The sequence below is a fragment of the Poecilia reticulata genome, linkage group LG20 (genome assembly GCF_000633615.1).
Source record: "Poecilia reticulata strain Guanapo linkage group LG20, Guppy_female_1.0+MT, whole genome shotgun sequence".
NCBI lineage: Eukaryota > Metazoa > Chordata > Actinopteri > Cyprinodontiformes > Poeciliidae > Poecilia > Poecilia reticulata.
The window spans coordinates 547,615-570,879 of NC_024350.1; the positions used below are offsets into that span (position 1 = coordinate 547,615).

A 23,265-nucleotide genomic window follows, 5' to 3' on the forward strand; every position below is an offset into this window, starting at 1 on the left:
GGGGTTTAGAGTCCCAGTTGACTGAGTTTCAACTAAAAACCTAGAGGTTGGAGTCCTTGTCAAACGGTGTTTTTGCCTAAAGTCCCTGAGGGTTAGAATCCCAGTTAAACGGCGTTTAACTAAAGTCCTAAAGGGGTGAGGGTTTTAATGTTTTAATGTTTTTTTGTTACAACAGCGTGTTGGTAGGTCTGTGTTACCCAGAAAGCAGTTGGGCACAATATCGCAACACCAACACCATGAGTGAAACAATGACTGGGGCAGCCTACTATATAAAGTACTCGGGGACCACTTCGTAATTATACATCCATATTTGTAGAGTACATAACAAATCGCGTCCCATATAGGTTCAATCCAACCCTAACTGTAGCGTCTTTTCTATGCGCCTTATAATGCGGTGCGCCTTATATATGAAAAAGGTTTTAAAAAAGGCCATTCATTGAAGGTGCGCCTTATAATCGAGTGCGCCTTATAGTGCGTAAAATACGGTAATATTAACAACCGCCTCATTTGGATCAGCACTTCTCTTTTTGCAGTGGAGGATGGTTGTTTACCCCGCAGTAAAGCAGGGTAAACAACCACCATAGTGTCAAACTGGTGCATTACATACTTCATAAGCAAACATGAAGTATGCACTTCATGTTTGCCAGTGAACACAGTCCACTCCTCCAGGAAGTAATCGTTTCTCAACAGTCGAGGGTCCGGACCAGAGGGTCGAAGCGAAGCGTAGAACAAGTTAAAAGACTACTGTTGTCTAGCTGTTACTCCCTACTTGATTCCCCTAGATGTGCCAGTCTTTGTTTCTCTGTTGCTTTGCTTGTTTGCTTGTTCAGTGCAGAGACCTTTGGAGGGTCAGGGGCTCAAAGTTAAAAAGAGGCGCATTGAACAAGGTTTTAAAACAAACAGTATCTTAAAACACAATAGCAACAACCCATTTTAATCAAGAATTTAATATTTAATCGGATCATACTAACATTGCCATCATGTGGGGACAATGCAAAGCAAACTTAGTGTTTTCCCTGATAGTTATAAAGTTTCTGTTTCTGCTGCTGACAGAGCTGGAGGGCTGCGTTGGTCATAGGAGGGAGAAAAGTTTGCTGGTTATGAAGTCTGTTATGAAATAAGCAAATTTGCTGCTATTTTACTAAATAAGCCCTCATAATGTCTGACTGTTTAATCTCCATAGCAACTTGGCTACAGACTGCTTTAAAGATCAAACAAGCTCAGAGGGGAAACTCTACATTATTTTTCTATGTTAGCACATCTGAGATCTAGAATTGTAAGGCAGAGATATCAAGGCAAATAAAACTCAGTAGCTACTGAGGGCCCCCTTTAGCCTGTTTTAGCCTTTTGCCCCCTCAGGGCCCCTATAAATGGTTGAATTGTAACAGATCATAGATCTAAAACTTTATTAATAATTTATTGAGAATACAATGCTATTAAATTTGATTTAATGTATTCATTAGTTCATTAGTGTAAATACATCCTAAATACTTGTTCTATACTGTACATTTAGGATTTTCTTAGGAAGTTTACTTTGTAAAAGTGCAAAGAATCATCTTGATAGTTTGATTGTTGTGTTACCATGGCTACAATATGGTGCCATATGTGAGCTCGGTTGGTTCACAAATACATAACAGGAGATGATAGCCAATAATCTGATTGATACACTAAATGTATATTTAAACACTGTTAGTGATAATGATGTTCTTAGTAGGAAGGCAAGGGGAGGTAGAGAAGAGGATATGGGGGGCTAAATCAGATTTTGCCTAAAATGGGTCCACAATGAATGTGTTTTGCACACCAAAAATGCATCTGATGCTTCAAGTTGGCTACGTGTGCACATTTATGACATTTATGCTGCGTTCACACCAATGGAATATTTAAAAACTTTTTCTGGTCTGATGACTCTCGAGTTTTGCTGAAACATTCGGATGGTAGGGTCGGAATTTGGCGTCAACAGCATGAAAGCACAAATCCATCCTGCCTTGTATCAATGGTTCAGGCTGGTGGTGGTGAAAATGGGGGATATTTTCCTGGCACACTTTGGGAGTATTATACCAATTGAGCATCATGTTTATTGGTATATAATACTCAGAAATAATACTTACCTGAGTATTATCCCCTTTTATGACCACAGCGCACCCATCTTCCAGCAGGCTATAGGACGCCAGGTCATAAAGCCTGAATCATCTCAGACTGGTTTCTTGAACACAACAATGAGTTCACTGAACTCCACAGTCACCAGATGTCAATCCAATAGAGAACCTTTAGGATGTAGTGGAACGGGAGATTTGCATCATGGATGTGCAACCGACAAATCTGCAGCAACTGCTTGATGCTATCTTGTCAATATGGACCAGACTCTCTGAGGAATATTTCCAGTACCTTGTTGAATCTATGGCAAAAAGGATTAAGTCAGTTCTGAAGGCAAAATGGGGTCCAACTCGATACTAGCAAGGTGTACCTAATAAAGCAGACGGTAAGTGTAGTCTTTGAATGTAAACCAGACGCTCATGATGCTCAAACTGAACGCAGCATAAGACCCCATATTACCTGGCCCTGCATGAAGAGCTGGAGCCATTCTGCTGTGCATGTCTCTACTGGATGCCAGAGACCAATAGGAAGATTTAATTTATAAGGCACTATCAGGGACAGACCTGCAGGCGAAGCTTTGCTGTTTCGTGACTGTTGAGCCACAGAGGCTGTTTTGGCTGCCTGRGTTTTATGGGGTGGTTTTTTCACATCGCCGCTCTTCATTGTTAGACTGTTGTGCTGGTTAATGTGTTTACAGGTCCACTCGGCTGCCACTGCCGAAATCTGACTGGAGCAGCAGAAGCTAGGTAGAAAAGGCATTTGATATGACACAGTTTGAGGTATTGTGGCAACCCAAAACTAGAGGATGTTGCGAGCTGTCCGCTTTGGCACAGAGCCGCGTGGACGGGCTTCCGGCCACTGGCCCACTAAGCGACCCATCCAGAAGCCCCATATGCCAGTTCACCCCTGCTTTTAGGACATCTTGATTTATTTAATTGTGGGATGGACTTGGCATGTGCCTGTTCCCTTCCATTGATCAGCTGATTCAGCTTGAAGCAATATTTGTTTCTTTCAAATACTTTACATTTTGTAGAAGATTTCAGATTTATGGTGCCTACATTTGAGGTCTTCCATTGAACACAAACATTTCCAGTATATCTATATAAAGACACAAAATACTTTCAGTGTCAACATCACTTTTCTTTGTTTAGCCCTTTTCCTTATAATATTTCTAAAGCTTGGGTAAGATCTTTAAAGTAATTGTTGTGTAATGATTATTGCTTTGGTGTTCTTTTTCTATGAAAATGATAATTGCCAAGGTGATGGACAGAAGTCACAAACTATCTCTCTTTTTAGGTCAGGGATGGACCCTCACCTAGCTCTCCCCTGCTGGGGAAATTTTGTGGTGACCAGATTCCTCCCAGGCTCCAATCAACACAGAAATCTATGTACATCCAGTTCAGCACAGACTCCTCTGTCAACAACCATGGCTTTGAATCTGCATATGACTCTGCCATTGAGGGTGGGAGGAATATTTTTTATTTGACTATGCTCATTGGTCAGACAAGCAGAAGAAGTATACTGATGTAAACCTAGTTAGTTTCATATCTAAAATTCTATTTCCATACAGGAATTTTTCTGGGCACCTTGGTTTCCTCCAATGGGTAAAAGGAGGCATGCTTGGCTAACTGGCTAATTGGTTTTTATTGACAATTAAGTTAATTTGTACATTATTGCTGTAGTATGTCTCTGTGGTATCCCTAATATGGACTAGCGACCAGCAGTCGACATACTCTACCTAGCTGACTGCTGCGATAGCTCTGTTTGAACTAATATGTGTTGGTTTGTCTTAAAAAGTGACTCATGGGTGCTATGGTGGTCCAGGGATGAAGTCTGCAACCCACATATGCATGCTTTAGTCCTTGATGTAGCTGTGATGTGTTCAAGTACCAGTCTGATTACCCCTCTCCCATAACCCACATTCTTTTATGACAACTGCTAAATAAAATCCACAAAAGTTTAAAGTTCCTTGTAATGAAATTTTGTTGACCGACCTAAGGGCAGTTTAGATCAATGAACCTGTGATTCATGTTTTTGTGATGCTGGAGAAAGTTAGAGTAACTGGAGAGAAAACACTTGCAGAAGGAGGACATGCAAACTCCATGTAAAAAGAGTCCAGAATGGGATTTATACCCAAGACCAACAGTGCTAACAACTGTACCAAGCTATTTTCCAAGACTGCTATGCTTTAAAAAAGTGTCATCAAAATTAAGTTCATGGTTCTTCATTTAACATTGCACATTTTAAAGTGGTAGAAGTATGATCTCTACAATGTAACCATTTTATTTCCTGTACCAGGCTGTGGAGATACTCTGACAAGTCCTTCAGGCACCATTACCAGCCCTGGTCACCCAACAAACTATCCACATGGTGCCAATTGCACCTGGTACATTAGTGTTTTACCAGGGAACCTAATTCGGCTGTTGTTTGACTCATTCAACCTGGAGTACCACGCTAACTGTAACTATGACTATCTTGAAGTTTATGATGGGACTGGAACAACTGGGAACAAGACTGGCAGGTACAACACATACTCACACATAAAGTGGCATTAAGAAATAAGAACAATCCCCCTTTTTTTTGTTCAATATTGTTAATTTTTGTTATCATTCACAACTAAAATTAGTAACAGTCTGTAAAAGAAAATACCAGAAAGGCAGTATGTATGTAAGAAATTACTTTGACTCTGCTTCTATCCTTATGTACAACCTTAAATGGGTTAAGTTGTAATTAGCGATTGTAATGGAAATCTGTCTTTCTAAATAAAAAATGTAAAAAAAAAAAAAAAGAAATAAGAACATTTTGAAAAAGAAAGTTACACACCAGAGTATAAAAGCACTTTCCAATCCTCACACCCTCCACTTCCCCATAGATGTCCATTTTACCCCTAGACTTTTTATTTCTCCATCTCACCTTTACCACTAGACAATGTCAGGATTAGCAAAACTACATTAATGGGAAGATTTGAAAGTGTAAAACATGAAACAAATCAAACCTTATTTGTAACCAAATGAGAATGGCAAACCTGCCACCTTGTTGGATGGAATAGTTTTAGCATTTTAAAACTTTTAATGTTACTATTAAAAAATGAACAAACACACCCACTGTATGGTTACTGTATATAATGTTTATGTTTCATGTAGTTTAATGTAGTTTATTGCTTATTATCATTTGTTCTGTGCTAGTTTGATGTGAAGAATAGAACATCTGTCATGGACTCTGAATGAGGGAACATTGCTAAAAATTCTATCATGGATCAACTGGAACTGTGAAAATTCCAAAATGATCCCCTTAAAGAAGCTTAAGGAGCTTTGTAGATCAAATAAAAAAGGGTGCATTTATTGAAGAATTGAAGGGTGGCTTACTCTTAAATATATAAGTAAGGAAAATAATACACAGAAACGTAATTCTTGCTGCTAGGCCATAGACGAGCCGGAGATTTATTACACTCCATGGAATTACAGTTTCATCAGTTCAACACGTAAAATCTTCCATAGTCTTGACAAAAAATCTCTCAAGTCTCAAATTCAACCATCTTTATACTCTCAAGTCTCCATCAGTGTCTATTGGAAAGTTTCAACCAATGGAGAAAAGGCGCTGTTCTTGCCAACAGATCCTGGCATGCTTTTTCACTTAGTGTGTATTGGGCAACCTTTAATATACTTTTGGAAATCCAAACAAGGACATACTGTAAGACCTCATCTGCTCCTTCTCAGAACTACCAAACAGACCAATTTGTTGATGCTATCTGTCGAGACCGCATTCCTTCCGAGTCCGTTTGTGCACTTTGTACGCAAATGGAGGGAAGGGAGTCAGGTCAGTTTGAACTAGAGAACTGCCGAGAATCCTTTCGCAAAAACAACTCCTTAGAAGGTATTTCGGCTCCGACACATTCACACTGCAGCCTGAAGTGACCCAATTCCGATTGTTTTGACGGGGCCGTTCACACTGCCAATAAATGCGACCTGTATGCGTTCTGCAGTGTGAACGAGAAATGACCTGAAAGTGTCCCGCATGCGCACTAGAGGGCGCAATAGCGTCAGCGTTCTCAGTGTTCTTCCAACTGCCATAAAAAGAAGTGCTCAGTGTTTGCGGAAGTAAACATGGGTGCTAACGGTGGAGCTTAGCTTACATATTTGAAGTTGTTGTCCGGCCGCAGGAGAATATTAACAACTTAATCCTCATATAGTCCATCATGGTTGTTTTTCCTCCCACTTGCACGTATCAGTAATGCAGAATAGTGAGATTTATTGAGAATTAGTGACGTTCAGTTTGGATGAATACGGTCTGGACGTTAGGTCGCATTTGAATCGGATACGTATCGGATATGGGTCACATTCAAAAAAGAATCCGACCTGTGCTGTTCACACTGCCATGAAAAGATCAGATACAGGTCGCATTACGTCAAAAAAATCTGAATTGGGTCACTTCAGGCTGCAGTGTGAACGCACCCAAAGTTGTAGTCATCCGAACTGAATGTCACTAATTCTCAACAAATTTCACTATTCTGCGTCCTGATACGCACAAGCGGGAAGAAAAACAACAACCATGACGGACTATATGAAGATTAAGTTGTTAATATGCTGCTCTGGCCGGACAACATCTTCAAATATGAAAGCTAAGCTCCACCGTTAGCCTCCATGTTTACTTCCTCAAACACTGAGCGCTTCTTTTTATGGCAGAACACTGAGAACGCTGACGCTATTGCGCCCTCTACTGCGCATGCGGGACACTTTCAGGTCGTTTACCCGTTCACACTGCAGAACGCATACAGGTCGCATTTATTGGCAGTGTGAACGGCCCCTGCAAGAAAATCGGAATTGGGCCACCTGAGGCTGCAGTGTGAACACACCCTAAAGACTTAGTAATTTTTTACAAGCTGATAGTTAACTTAAGTTTTGCTGAAATACTTGAGTCATGGCATGATGACAGAAAAGATTGTCAGCCCTACCATGACTTTAATGTGTTCTTTCTGTGCAATTTGAGAGTATTTTCATGAAATGTGTCTTTTTTTTTCAGTGTTCTTGTAATGACAAGAAATCTGGTAAATAGTACCGTAAAAGAGTTCAAATTAACTGTCATGGCTGTATACTCAACAATGTACAGCACACTGTTTGACTTTCTCCCACTGTCCACATCCCCATTGAGAAATAAAACATTTCACATAAACTTTTAAAAAGCAGAGTTAAATTGAGGCATTGGTAAAGACTTCCTTTTATATAACACTTCACTTTCAGTCTCAAGGATGAAGTATGAAAACATGTTTGTTTTTTTAAAAATAGATATTCATCTATTAGAGAGGTGGTGAACCAGTTTAGCATTAATATCCAAATAAATCTAATGATGACTGTAAAGGGCTATACAACAATTTCAAGATTACCGTAGCTTTATACATTGATTGCTGAAGCAGCTTTTTTCTTAGTCCCTAAGGCTTTAGTGGGACACCTAACAATGTTCATTTTTTTAATAAGTGTCTTTAAATTTGGTTTGTACTCGGTTATAGCTACTCAGACCAACTCTTTCACATTTGTCAGTGAAAACAAGACAATGACTTGTTAAGTGTACTAAAAATTCATTCAGACAGACAGAAAATTTAGCTCCGTCTGCCAAACTGGCGCATGTGGAAGTGTCTCATGCAGAACATTTTTGAAACAATTTACTGGCATGGCTCGGATTTGTACCTATTTCAGGGTATTGTGGCGACCTCTACCATTTGCATATTTTACACTGTAGTTTAACCAATATTTTTGATGTAACAACCCAAGATCACCCCCGCCCCCTTTTAGCCCTCTTTTAAAACTTCCTGGATTCAGTTCAGTGTGATTCCCGGAAGCGCTCAATAGATTTTAGGGAGCATTTAATAAACATTAATATTCAAGCATTGATACAAATTAAACCGTACTTAAAGGTTTAACACAGCGCTTTAAACTTTCATAGTGTCTAGCTTAAAATTTCACACTTTTATCAGTGTTGCCTTCAATGAGTGTGGGAAATTTTGGTTCGCCACCCCTGATCTCTTCCATTATCCATTTTTTTCCACATCATTACTCTTTTTTACCACTTCTGCTAGTTTTTCACAAATTAATAATTTTCCATAAGCGCTTTACAGTTCTGAAATTTTAAAGTGACTTTGCCAGAAATGTCTAAGTTATAAGCTGCGGCCACATTTACTACAGTAAAATTCTTTCAACCACAACTGCTGGTATTTTATTGTAAATAGAGACATTTTTTTCTTTACACTGTGTAGATTTTAGCTTCTGGTTGTTCCAAGACAGTTTTCATTGTGTGTGAATGAATGTGCAGTATATTAATATTAATAATACTTATTATTATCAATTACTATTAATAATATATCATGATATTAATAATGAGGTGTATTTTGTGTTTAAACTATTAAAATAGACAGTTATAATAATTTGTATTGGGGGTTTGAATAATTCATGGATTTTAACTCCCCAGAATATGCCTGGTGACTGAAAGTTTAAGCATTTTCTACAGCAACTATCATGTTGTCTTTTGCCCTGTGTACAGGTACTGTGGGCGCTCAGTACCTCCGTCTATAACAAGTACTGACAACCAAATGACCCTTCTGTTTGTGACTGATTCAAGTTTATCGGGGGAAGGGTTCTCTGCCAGTTATGTGTCCATCAATGCTAGTACAGGTAAAGTCTGCCAAAAGACTTAAATGTTTCGTACTCAGTTTGTCAAAAAAAAAAAAAAAAAATAGATAGGCAATAAAAGTAAATATTTTACTGTAGCTTAATCGGAGAAAATCTTTTCTCATATTTATCCATGAAGTGTCTGGTTATGGACATAACTGTCAATTCTCCAAGAATGCAGTACAAGAATCAGAAGACTGTTGATATTAACTAGTGTTTTTAAACAGCAACTTTTTCCAACCCTAAACAATATGACACAAGTTTGTGTTGGGAATCTTGACTTTACTCTCCCTACTTAATGCTCTCATTTAGTATGATTTGGACTAATTCAGGTGATTGGTTTCATACAATGACCAAATATTTATTTATAGAATTGTTGTTTATTTCTTTTTAGACTGTGGTGAGAGCTTTACCTCTCCAACCGGAACATTCACCTCTCCAAGCTATCCTAACAGCTATCCCAACAGCCGAGACTGCACCTTCAAGATCATTGTTGAGCTCAACATGCAGATTCTGTTGAACTTCACCAGCTTTGAGTTGGAGGGCACTCCTCCTTTTTGCAGCTTTGACTTTGTGGAAATCAGGTATGAAATGAAGTACAGTGATAGACTATAGAGTGAATCCAATCTCCTTGTGTTCTTCCTACCTGTTGGTTCTTACTACCACTGCGGAATGGGACACCTAACCCAGAAGCTCATTTGAACAGACTAATCTTCATTGTGACCATACATCACATGTAAACTAAACAGCTTTACTCCACTCTTCATCTCACTCTATTATATGAAAGACCCAGTAGTCTATAGTGGCTACAATAGTCTTCCCAAAAATCTTCACTGTTCTTTTATCACAAATAGCAAGATTCAGTGAAAAATGACTTTAAACAGCATGAATCCAACCAAATAATAATGCATGCTTAAGATCCTAGGAATGAAAAATCTGTTTAGTCTTAGAAGTTAAAAATGGTAAATATTTCATCACGTCATCTTCATTTCACAATGCAGGTGTTTAAAAGACGTATATTAAGAAAAACATTACAAGGTATATTTTATATCTAAATAGAACAAATGAAATCTGTTGAATTTACAGGGATGGGGGCTATGAGACGTCTCCCCTGATTGGTAAGTTCTGTGGCAGTCAAAGACCTCCAGTTGTGGTGTCACATAGCAATCGTTTATGGATTAGATTCCACTCTGATCCCTCAATCACAAGTCATGGATTCATTGCGCACTGGGATGGAACACAGACAGGTACATGCTTATAATGTTCTTTATCTGTTTCTTTCATCTACACTGTGAGGCTTAGATCGCAAAAGTACGGAGATTCAGTTATAACCAAACACCAAAATATTTTGTCTCGTTTAGTGCAACAGCATCAAACCTTCAGTTTCATGTTTCAGTTGTGACTATTTTTTTATTGACTGAGAATCCACAGCACTGAAAACTTAGAAAAAGGACCACTAATCAGATTCTGTCAGATATGACAACAAAGATGTAGAAATATTACCGAGACAACCTTATGCCATAGCTCTCTGACAATGAGTTATATCTTTACAGCACAAGGAATTTATTGCCTCATATTTAAATAAAAGATGCACTATTCTGGCATCTTGCATAAAGATGAAGCACCTATGAATGTTGTCAGTTTTTTTATTGTAATGCAGTTACATGCTTTACTTCTTTTTCATAAAGGTTGTGGAGGAACATTGACAACTGCCTCTGGAGGATTGTCTTCTCCCAATTATCCTTTACCGTATCATCCCAATGCTGAGTGCTACTGGAACATTAGGACCAGTCAGGGCAGCCAGGTCCAACTGTCTTTTTCAGGTTTCCACCTGGAATCCAGCTCATCCTGTTCTTATGATTACCTAGCTGTGAGTAGTGTCTCTCAACATGTTCTAAAATAGCTAATTTACATAAGAGTACCTGATATATGCCTAATATTTTAGAACGTGCAGGATACACTAAGTGTGGTTTTAATGTGGGAATATTATTAGCTATTAAACATACTTGGCATTTATCCTCATGTAAATGGCTCTGATTCTAGACACATGCTAAAGCAAATCATATTTATCAAATGAGAAATCATATATCATCATAACTAATCCCCACAACACCAGCTTTTCTGTTCAGGTAGAATTCACTTCAGCAGACCAGCTGACTGTACTGACAGTAGAAATGATTTAAAGTAATTGGAAAAATTTAGTCTCTAGTAATATTGAAAATAAGTGAAAACCTACAAATAAACTCATGTTATTATTGTACTTTAAAATCTCAAAAGGGAAGTAAATCATTATACTTTCATCTTACTGCAGTGTTCAAAAATTTAGAAAATGTCTGAATCTGAGATCTCCATACAGAACTGTAAAAGCACATTGCTTAGCAAAGTTATTACAGTAAGTAAATAACTTGGTATCATCTTATTGCAATGATCTTATTTAATTCAGCAACAAACTACTTTCATTTGACTGCTCAGAATACTTAGCAGAAACCCATGTTTCTGTCCCATACAAGTATGACATCAAGGAGGACACTTAGTTTTTTTTCCCCACTCAAAGCAGTGCATTAAACATTCTTGCCATGTTATCCATCTTAACTTTCTTAATAGCATTTTGATGTCATTTGTTTTTAGGTACATGATGGAAACAGCAGCACTGCTCCAGAACTGGCCAAGTTGTGTGGCACTGAGCTACCAAGGCCGATCAACTCTTCCAGCAATCAACTGTACATCAAACTCCGCACAGATAGCAGTGTCAACACTGGCGGCTTCATTGCATTTTATAACACCAGTATGCAAAAAACTATTTATTAGAAATTATATTTTTGCATAAATAGAAACTTTACCAGAATAGATTAAAATAGATATTTTAAATCTATTAAATAAAATTTTATCTAGCTGGTCAGTAAAATACACAAAAGCAAAAAAAACAAAAATACATCTGAATCAAAGTAGTTTTGCAGTGTACTTTAGTTTGCATTACTGTGTTTGTTTTCAGAGTGTCACAACATAATTATCTCACATCAACACCAAGGAGTAATCGAGTCGCTGAACTTTCCTAACAACTACCCAGGCAACAGTCTGTGCAGCTGGACCGTCCAGGCTAGCAGTGGAAACACGATTAACTACACCTTCACCGCATTTCAGTTAGAAGACACTTACAACTGTAACTTCGACTACATAAAGGTACAAATATATACACAATTTTACCATATTACATTAAAAAGTGATGTTTTACAACTACATCTAAAACATTTGTAGTAACATTGATGTGGGACTGCTTTTTTCCCCTCATTTTCTTTTTACCCATAACTACTCTTGCCTGTATCTCTCACTTTTGAATAAATCAAATTAGACAATCGAAAGTGGTTTTTGCACATCAGTGAGCAACTCTCCGCTCTGGTTCAACTGGGACTGCTGGTGTGGGGATGACCTGGGGACGGTGTCTTGGTGCAGGGCAGGACCCTGGCTGGCAGCTATTGGTTCTCAAAGATGTTGTGCATGAGACCTGGTAACAGGAAGTCAAACTTTCTGTCATTAGACAGAGAAGCCACTTAGCACACTGTCTGGTTTGCAAAGTTCACACTAATGTTGGGTTTCTGTTTCAAAATGAATCCACAGCACAAAATGTTTCCACACCTTAAAGGTTAAGCTTAAAGTTCATAAACTGAATTTTCCATCCTCCACAATATGTAAACATTTTAAGACTTTCATAAGTTTAACTTATTTAATTTGCAGTTTGTGTGAATATTTCTAGTAACAGAAGAATAGCGTAATATTTATATATTGTAACATTTCTCCTAATATTTCTTTTCTAGCTCTATAATGGACCTAATGAGCAAGCTCCTCTGATTGGTGCATTCTGTGGGAATACACCACCTCCAGCTAACAGCACTACAAGCTCCGCCCTCACCCTGGTGTTTAGAACAGACTCCTCGATACCCATGCCTGGATTTCAGATGATGTGGTATCAGAATGGTGAGATAGTTTTTACAATTATTATGTAAAAGCTTTCCATAATCCAATCCATAATAAGCCATAATATTATGGACTGTCTGCAATTATTTTATTGCACAATAGTCAGAATATCAAAGGACTATAAATCAAAACTGTTATTGATGAAAAGGAATTTACTAGAGGCCATTGTAGCCAGGTTTGGGGTTTCTTCTTGCAGACCACCAAGTTCTACATTGTTTAAGTGAAGGGGGCACAGAAGTTCCAGTTCAGCCTAACTGGCAGAAACCCATGTTTCTCTTGTCAATTTGCTCAAAATAGACAAGAGAAAAGAGTTCAGCAGAAAGTCAGCTGACACCAGCTCACCTTCCTCCATAGCAGCCATGAACAAATGGGAACCTTTCGCACAGTGTTCTGCATGAAATGCTTGTATAAAGAATGAATTTTAAACCATTAAGAAAAAAAAGACTGATTTCTGTGATTAAGAACAGTTTGCATATTGTCAAATTAAATATGCAACTTCAAAAAATGACAAAAAAAAGTTCCCTTAAAAAATATGCAAACCTGCATACATGCACAGAATTAAATTAAGTTTGGCAGCAAGACAAACATCCCACTGACACTAACTCACCTTTTCAAATATTTTAGTTTGAGAGTTTTGAACCAAATGAATGGACATTGAACTTTGCAATTAAAGTGCAATTCTTTTACTGTTTTTGAAGTAATATACACAAAAAAGAAGTAAATGTTAAATGTCTTCCATCATTAGATTCTGGCTGACCAGGAGTAATGATGCTACTGGGCCCTTAAGAAATGCAAATAAATTAAACCAAACTGCCTTAGATTTGTTGAATTAGAATTCAAGGAAACAAGAAGATGATTTTTTTTTTTTTTAAATTAAGGAAATCTTTTTTTTTCTTTTCAGTAATTTAGATAATAATTAGTGAGGAAAGCAATAAATGAACAGCAACTTCAAACTAAATTTAGGGGAATATATTTTGCCATACAATAATAGACTCAAGTTAACGTTTTAAGCTAATATTTTTAATCAGTTCACCAAATAAGTAAAAGTAATAGCGAAAAATGGCTGCCTGTCCTCCTTGGTGGCCTGTTCCTTCCTATCCCTGCAAGGCTTAAACACTCAGGATGGGAGTTTATGTTCCAGTATCTGCTCTGAAACGATTCCTTCCAGGGTCTTCCAATGTGAGTCAGAGAGAAACTGCATAAGATTTAACAAAACTGAGTTGCTACAAGTTAGAATACACAGATCAGACAGAAAAGTTAAAGAAACTGACCTTTGTTACATCTTATTAGTTAGCTGGCCAGTTGTCAACTGTCAGTCTAGGCAAAATGGAACCAGTTGTAGTTGTGGCCTGTCATTGATGTGTGTCATTGCAGGTTGTGGAGGGGATGTTGGTGGGCCCAATGGCTCCATTAGCAGCCCAGGCTATCCAAACAAGTATCCTGACAACAGAGAGTGCATCTGGTATATCACCACAACACCTGGAAGCAGTATTACTTTGACTATCCATGAGTTTGATGTGGAGTTCCATGATAACTGCAACTATGATGTACTAGAAGTAAGTAATGTCCAAATGCTTAGCCAAAAACAACCACATTCATGTTTCTAGGTCTGCTAAGCTGTAGCCAGTGGAAACTCAATTAGTGACATCTTTGGGCAGTTCTACTTGAAGTATTCTCCCAAAAAAAAAGTAACGTTTCTGATGGGGTTACATGGAAAAAATGCAACTCATCAATGCAGCAGAGTTGCCTGAATATTGCTATCATTTATTTCTGAAATTCAGAAATAGAATGGAAACTCAAAAGTAAAAACAAAAAGTCATAAGCCTTTTATTGTCATTGAGCCTCCATCACAGCAAGATTCAATATGCATCACAATGGGTACATTAAAACAACATAAAAAAGGGAAAAAGCTATCAAACACCAATTTAATTAAATATCAACCTAGTTTAAAATCCCAATGAATAACCATTTAAAACTCTCACATCTTATGGACAGAAACTCCTTATACACCTGGAAAATCTGTTTGTGATAGACCCATATCGCCTTTCAAGAGGGGAGCAGTTCAAACAGGTGATAACCAGGATAGGTGACATCTCTAATGATGTTCTTTGCCTTGGACAAAATATGCATGTTGGAAGGAAGTGGACATCCGTTAATTCTTTTGACAGACTTGATTATTCTTTCCAAAGCTTTTTTGTCCACCAGAGAACAGCCAGAGAACCAAGTAGAAATACAGTGTATCATAGTAATCTCCACTGTCGAGCCATAGAAGGATCTCAATAAATGTGCATATGTGGATTCAAATGGGTTTTCCTTAGAATCTCATAGAAAAAGAAGAAACTGGTGTGCTTTTTGACAATCTTTGAAGTGTCTGATGATCAGGTGAGACAGACAGAGATGTGTACCCCAAAAAGTGTAAATTAGTATACAAGCATTATTGATTTAAATCAGTGGTTGATTCTTGTTGTATTTCCTAAAATCAACTATCAATTATTTTGTCTTGGGATGCATTCACACCAGGCTTATTTAGTCTGCTTTAATCGAACTCCAGTTTGTTTGTCTAGAACAGGGGTGCCCAATACGTCGATTGCGATCCACTGGTCGATCGGGGAAAGATTTTGAGTCGATCTCGGCAGCAGGTGACAAACTGAACGCCGCCAGGACGCCGAGGCCAGCACTTCCTCCTCTGCAGGCTTATCAAAAATATTCACTAAGATCTTAAACGTTTGTAGCTTCATTAAAAACGAATAATTATATAAAGTCAACGAAACATGTTAAAATTAATGATCTCAGTAATTATTGTTTTAACAAGTTGTTGCGCAATTCAGTGCGTTTCGGTTCCATTAACAAAAAAAAAGAGAAAAAAATGTGACTCAAAGACCGACTGAGAGCAGAGCAGGAGTTTAAATTAGCTACTCAACCACCGCTGTGTTCATGAGAGGATTATTAATAATCTCAAAATAAATATCAAGCCTGGAAACCTGATATGTAACGGACTGAATGTTGTGTTTTTAATATAATCTTTGCTCGGCTTGCGGGGCGCAGGCGGTTGCCACGGCAACGGGTGTGCTTAAAYGACAAAGAGARAAAAGGTAGGAGATGTTTTSAGTTGATCGTCTTTTCGGATTGTTTTACCTTTTTTTACCTTTGCTGTGGCTCATTACACCTGCTGTAGTTTCTGAACGTTCAATAAACGACAAACTTGGACTAATTACCTCCTTCGTTTGTGAGCATACGTCACAGCATCAAATAGGACAAATATATTTCATTAAGTTTTAACAAATTCTACCACAATAAGTATGTGAAATTAAATTAATTATATCCCGACTTCAGAAGATTTGCCTTTACCTTTATTGGGCTCTTTGGTTCCTCCTATCAGTCTGTAGTTTCTCATACTGAGGTCATCAAACCAAATTTCAGATCCACCATGACTGACTGACACCTGCTGGTGTCAGGTTTGCAACCAGCTTCTAACTGAGAAACCAGTAAGCTGCTCCCAGTGTCAGAATCTCACTGAGGAAGAAACTGTCACCTTATTATTTCTGCTATAACTGATGTATATTCGCATATAAAATAAGTCAATAGAGTTTAATTTGCTATTTTTATGTCTGTGTCATGAGGTAGATCTCAGGTGGCTGGTGAGAGAAAAAGTAGATCTTGGTCTCAAAACGTTTGGGCACCCCTGGTCTAGAAGGTCCGGTTCGTTTGGGAAGGTGTGAATGTGGAATCGAACTCTGGTTCTCCTAAAACCCTCAGTTTTAATTCGGTTGAAGTGAACTCTGGTGTGGTCCGAATGAAATATGAATGCACGTGGACCAGAGACTGCTCCAAAGCAGGAAGCTAACTACAGTCCAGGGCATTCTGGTCAATATATTACTCTCTGCTCTGCTGCTTAGCAGAGATGTTGTCAGTTGACTTGGCAATGGGTCTGTGTGTAGAGTAAAGCTGACCCAGAGAGTGAGGAAAGGCAGAATATAAATGGTTTATATTTGTTTTTTCAAATACCTTATTGACACCAAAGGGAAATTAAATGTTGTAAGTCATATTAATTCAAATTCTTCAGAGTAGATGCTGATGACTGTTGGCAGGAAAAACCTCCTGTAGCGATCTGTATTAAAGTGATTATGAAGACGCCTCTGACTGAAGATACTCTGCTTTCTCAAGACAGTCTCATGACGAGGATGATCAGTGTTGTCCAATTTTCTTGGTTTTATGAAGAATCCTTCTTTGCCTCATCATCTCCAGAGGTTCCGTAGTCCCCAGAACAAAACCAGAACAGAACCAGCCTTCTTTATTGGGCTGTTGAGTCTTCTTATGTCCCTGGCTCTGATGCTGCTGCCCAAACAGGTGATGGCAGCAGAGATGATGCTATCAACAGCAGACTGATGGATGCAAATCTCGAAGAATCTTGGCTTCCTAAACAGTGTTTGAAATTTCACATGCAGCTGGAGGACAATAAGTGACTGTTGTCTCATTGTACAAATTCCATAGGAATTGAATTGAGAGGGGCATTTCTAATGTAATATTTAAAACCAAAGGACTTCCTATAAATCTTCCTGAATATAAAAACTGAGAGTCCTAAGACATATTTGTGTTGAGAAAATAAAATATTTTCTTAAATATTTTTTTGATAATGTGCACAAAGTGGTGATTTTTGATATGGGCTACAAGTTAACTTGCAATGACTTCTCTCTATCTTTCTAGGTGTATGGAGGCCCAGACTTACAGGCACCCAGGTTGGTCAGGCTTTGCAGCACTACTTCCAACCCAATGCAAGTCTCTAGCACGGGAAACCAGATCACAGTGCTCTTTAAATCTGATGCCTATGTCAGTGGTCGAGGATTCAATGCAAGCTGGACAGAACTCCAGGGAGGTGAGTCAGTACCAGTCAGTGAAAATACTTTAGGAAGATAGCTTCTGCTTCTTTATTTATAACCCCAAGAAACTATTTAATTTTCCCTCTTCCAGCTGTAGCCACATTCATGTGAGGCTTATTGCATTTTTACTCTTCTGGAACTTAGGGAGGGTTTAAATAAGAATGGATCCTCTTCAACGTTTTAAAGGTTTTTGTTAATGTCCTAATGCGGACCAGAAACAATGGTTCTCAGACTGTCTGTGAGAAACTTTGTGTCAACTACAGGAAGGTAGTGACTCTGTGTCTAGTTAGAACAGGTCAGACTGAGCAGACACAGAGCATGTGTGCTTGCTGTTCTCATTCTGGCAAGAATTAATAATGTGCTGCTTGAGAGAGAATCACTGGTCTCTGCTTGATAACTGAGAGTGAAAGTTAAATGGGGGAAATTCCTTTCTCTTCATTTAATTTTTTTCCATTGTCAAAAACTCACATAGTCAATGAAATAGAGCTCTGAAATCCAGTAGCATCATTTTTTAATAGTCAACTCACCATGTGTGTAGGACATACAGATAAGTATAAAGATAATCTATCAAACATTTAAATAAAAAAATAAATAAAAACAAGGCAAAATAAGTACATACAATACAACCAAGATTAAGATTAAAATTCGGGGACGGGGTCAAACAGAGACGGGAGGTCAGCTGTCTGACAGCCTGTCGAATAAAGCTGAATATTTAGTTCCTAAACTAAATATTTTGCAATCAATTTAAATATGTAGTTTGGAACCCTTAAACTTATACATTTAGAAATAACATGGTGAAAATATGACTTTGAAAAATTAACATCCACATGTCTGTATCCATGTCATGCTAAAGAAGCCAAATTATTTCAGATAATTTTTTACTATGTGACTTTACCAACAACACCCCATATGAAAAAGCATTTATTGTGCCAATTATCCATTGCTGAGCTAATTTTTACCCTAACCCAAAAATCAATCTTCATAGTTATGTTTTATTACCACATCTACAATCTAATGCTGTGAGTTTAATCTTTGAGTTGAGCTTTGTTTTTTCACAAATAAAATAGTAAACTGCAATTATGACTTATTGCTTTTTTAGGTTGGCCAATTAAACTAGTCCCCGTCTCCCAGATTAAATCTAACACAAAAGCTGTTAGAGGTGCTGATGTTTTTAGCAGCAAGACGGGCCCCTAAGTCAAATTCTGCTCAAGGCCTCAGACAGCCTTGGACCGGCCCTGCATGGTGATGTCATGAATTGGAGTTGTAGATGGTGAGGATAGGATGCAGTCGTTTACTCGTTGCAGGTAGTTGTGAAAAATTAAGTTTTTAGTGACAAACACGAAGGAGAACAGAAATCCAGGCAGCACAGGTGAGCGATGAGGCAAGGAAACGCAGACACTAGTAGCACTGGGAATACAGGACATTAGACACATGACAAATGACACGACTTACGACTAGTGACACAACTAGGACCTGACAAGAAGCAAGGGACACAATTAACACCAAAAATACACACAAAAAACAGTACTCCCTCCCCCCCCAAAAGGCAGCTACCAGACACCTGAAAGAGTCCAAAAACAACAAACAATGGAGGACCAGAGTCCAAAGTGAACACACAAGAAAAACACAAAATAAATTATTCTAGCCACTCAACACGCACCTCTGAAAGCGCAACTGTAAGTTCTACCTGCGATTCACATAGAGCTACGCAACCAGAGCTAACATGGTGGGTTTTAAATTCTTACCTTGATGTATAGTTCTTCAAAGAAGCTTAATTCTTCACAGGGTTTTGATGTAATATCCATAGCTGTGTCCAGTTTGAGTGAAAGGAGCGCACAATCCGCGTTGACATAAACTTCAGAAATCAAGCAGCTATAGCGCCGGAGGCAACGTGCAGAGGCTGAGTGATTGGTTCGCTCTCCTGGCTTTAAGTGCATCAACTATATGCCACTTTTATGACTAAATCTGCTCTGCCAGAGCAACAGAGATGCTTGCAATCTGGCTTAAAAAAAAAGAAAAAAAAAAAAGCAAATCCCCACCCCCCCAATTATAAATTTTTCTAAAAACAAAAACAAGCAACGCTTAGCCTGGTGGAGGGGCTTGTTAAACATTGTGGGCTGCCAGGCTTATAATACACTGAACTGTACTTGTTTTTTAGCAGGTAGATGATAATGGGGTATAAACTGTTTTGACACTACTGATTTTCCAGTCATGTCAGCATTTAACATTGACGTGATTTTCTGGTGCTGAGACATAACCAGTGCATTTGAAATATGAAAGGAGAAATTTTGCCAAAGACTAAATACATGTTATCTCCATTTCTTATGTGTTTTTATTTAGAGTGAGGTAAATAATTCCTGCAGTTTTAGAAGATCCACAGTAATCTGAAGTTTGTGGTGTTTGTTCCTGCAGGCTGTGGAGGGCCAGTCACTGCTCCTTCAGGGGAGATCCATTCACCCATGTACCCAGCCAGCTATCCCAACAATGTGGACTGCTCATGGATGATCAGTGTGGATGCCAGTCACCGCATCTTGTTAAACTTCACCGACCTGGATATAGAAAATCATAGCAACTGTTCCTTTGATTATGTCACTGTAAGAGACTTCGTAGATTTGTTTATGAAATAAATGTTAATATAAAACACAACAGTAAAAAACAGGGCATGGAAGAAAAATTAGTTTTCCGGTTAACTACACTTTGTTACAGTCATTTTAGCAAAACACCTTTTAAAGATCTTTGAACTCTTTCTCCTACTGTAGATCCATGATGGTCCGAGCATATTATTTCCTCTGCTTGCCCGTGTGTGTGGGTCCAGCCCACCTCCTTCCATCACCTCCACGCAGAACACCATCTATGTCCGTTTTAGATCAGACTCTAGTCAGAATCATCGAGGCTTCAGTGCTAGATTCTCTGAAGGTAACATTTTCTTCTTTTTTATAATAAGTCTCTTGTGTTATTTTATCTATCCGTTTCACAAATGCTAACAGAATGCATAGCTGCTGATTCTCAGGTGCATCATGTAATGAAACACAATATGATTATTAGATGGTCATATTGTGCTTCCACCTGTTTCTCATATTTTCTCCAATATGTATTTCGGTGGGCCTGCAGGACAGTGGACAATTTAGTAAATGGGCACTGGGAGAACTGCTCTCCTGTTTCAGGTAGAGGAAGCCCAAATGTGATCACATCCTAGTATGGATAACGCCAACCTTTTGTTTGACAGCTTGTGGAGCAACCATTATAACAGACAATAATGGTGGGGCAATTTCATCACCAAGGTATCCCGCAAAATATCCACCAAATCAGAACTGCAGTTGGATCATCAAAGCACAGGAACCATGTAAGCTGTGGGCTGCCTTTATCAAATTCATAAATATATTTTGTATTGTTTTATGCTATATATGACATACTTTATTAAACCTAAAAAAATAATTTGCATCTGTGTTTTCTCTCTAGTCAACCATGTGACCCTGTCCTTCACTGACTTTGAGTTGGAGAAGTTAAACTCCAATTGCTCACACGACGCTGTGGAAATACTTGATGGAGACAATTACCAAGCTCCCTCTATAGGTGGGTATGGCACATATAGATAAAGTCTTCTACAAATGGGGGCGATAGTGATAGGGGTTCGCCATGCAATCGACTGGTTGTTGGTTCAATCCCTGCTCCGCCCTCCTCTATTGTTGTGGGCAGGACACCTCACCCACCATGCCTGCTGGTGGTGGTCAGAGGGCCCCTTGGCACCAGTGCATGGCAACCTCCCCTCTGTCAGACTGCCCCAGTAGCTTGCCACCATCAGCATGTGAGTGTGTTCATGGATGGGTGAATGACCTTAGTGTGAAGCATGTTGGGGTCCTTTGGACTTGATATAGCTCTATGAAAGTCAAAGCCATTAACCATTTACAAATTTCTCACAGTAGTGAACGGAAATTCTGGCCCTGACAGAATTTGCAGTCCTCCTTGTGACAGACATGTTTTCAACTCTGCTATGCATTTATTTGTGGGCCTGAGAACAACACCTTGCTATGATCACTCCAAATTCCATTTGTAGGTGAGAATGGGGAAATCATCCATATGTGTGGCTCCAGTTTAACCAAATGCATAACACTTTATTTGAAGGGGTGTGAATAAGACTGACATGACACTGTCATAAACATGACATAACACCTGTCATGAACATGAATAAGTTTTCATAAATATGTATGACTGTTGTCATAAAGTGTCATTTGGTAAATTGTGACACTTTTAATACAAAGTTGACTTTATTCAAAATGTCTTTGTTATGACAACTTGACATTAATCTAGACGAAAATGTCATTAATACGTCATAATCGTAGTCATAATGATTTAATTGTTATTACACTATCAAAAGCTTTAACAAAACAGCAATTAATATTACCACTACCTGAAATCAGCTACTTGTTTAGCTGAAATAAAGCGAAACAAGTAGGACCAACAATAAAAATTTTAAGCTTTATTACACTGTCAAATGATTTAATAACAGTCAATAACAATTTCTTTTACATCCAGTAAAGTGGAATAAGTAGCACCAGTTATGAGTATGCCATTAAGTGTTATTACAGTGTCATTAATAACTTTTACCTCAAGTAAAGTGAAACAAGTAGTAACAGTTATGACGATGTCATTAAGTGTGATTGATACATAAGACACTTAAAAAAGAAATATAAAATTTGAATTTTATAATCACTTGTTTGTTTTACCCAGATTTCAAATATAATAAAACAAGGTAATATCACATTGGGACAAAAATGCCTGACCTATTTAGTGATTCAACATAGAAAAGTACTTCACCTTGAAAAAATCTCTATAATGTAGAGTCTTTAGAAAACTACCGTAATATAAACTAAGCAGTGACTGTTCCTGTTAAGTATACTTTACTTGAGGCATTAACTTTTACCTCAAGTTAAGTGAAACAAGTAGCAGCAATTATAAAGATGTAATTTAGTGTTATAACAGTTTCAAATGCTATACTAACAGAGTCATTGATATTAAGTCTTACCTCAAGTAAGGTAATTTTATTTATATAGCACATTTTCAGCAACAAGGCAATTCAAAGTACTTTACATGAGTTAAAAGGAAATACAAACAAAATGACAAACCAAAGGAAAGAAAGAAGAGGATAGAAAACTAATCTAATGTTGTTCTAAAGTGTGTAAACTARGTGCTCCTGTTCAGGGTTACTAAGTATCKAATTTCATTTCTAAATAGTGAGTACTCTACAGTTTCTGATAAAATAAGCTAAGGAGTGACTGATCTAATTCCTTTTCTGGGATAAAGTGAGTACTCCACAATTCTAAGTTTGTTCTAAATCCTCTTCTGGGTTAAAAGTAATATAAACTAAGCAGTGACTGTTCCTGTTAAGTATTTCTGGATTCCAAGTTTGTAGTTATTCTAATTCTAATTCTGTTTCCATTTCTAATCTGTATAATATTGATCTAAATAGTGCGTACTCCACAATTTCTGATATTACTAATAAACTAAAATAATCCTTTTCTGGATTAAATAGTGAGTACTCCACTGTTTCTAAAACAAAAAAGAGGAAAGGACATATTAGGGCAGGTGGCAACATTCAGACAAAACAAAGGTGTGATGGAGACCAGGGGTTCCATCCCATGTTGATTATTGATATTATGTTATTT

The 23,265-nt window shown here is 38.0% G+C and overlaps 1 protein-coding gene across 1 annotated transcript in view; it reads left to right on the forward strand.

The window, feature by feature from the left end:
* cubn (cubilin (intrinsic factor-cobalamin receptor)) overlaps positions 1-23,265 on the forward strand; it is a 155,737-nt gene that overhangs the window by 67,968 nt on the left and 64,504 nt on the right. The window contains exons 20-34 of the mRNA XM_008438250.2: positions 3,391-3,556; positions 4,393-4,615; positions 8,626-8,756; positions 9,148-9,337; positions 9,840-10,000; positions 10,442-10,623; positions 11,382-11,538; positions 11,746-11,933; positions 12,566-12,725; positions 14,100-14,281; positions 17,430-17,598; positions 20,015-20,196; positions 20,362-20,518; positions 20,829-20,945; positions 21,062-21,175. Of these exons, the coding sequence (XP_008436472.1) occupies positions 3,391-3,556; positions 4,393-4,615; positions 8,626-8,756; positions 9,148-9,337; positions 9,840-10,000; positions 10,442-10,623; positions 11,382-11,538; positions 11,746-11,933; positions 12,566-12,725; positions 14,100-14,281; positions 17,430-17,598; positions 20,015-20,196; positions 20,362-20,518; positions 20,829-20,945; positions 21,062-21,175 (2,479 nt within the window). The remainder of the gene's footprint in view (positions 1-3,390; positions 3,557-4,392; positions 4,616-8,625; positions 8,757-9,147; positions 9,338-9,839; positions 10,001-10,441; positions 10,624-11,381; positions 11,539-11,745; positions 11,934-12,565; positions 12,726-14,099; positions 14,282-17,429; positions 17,599-20,014; positions 20,197-20,361; positions 20,519-20,828; positions 20,946-21,061; positions 21,176-23,265) is intronic.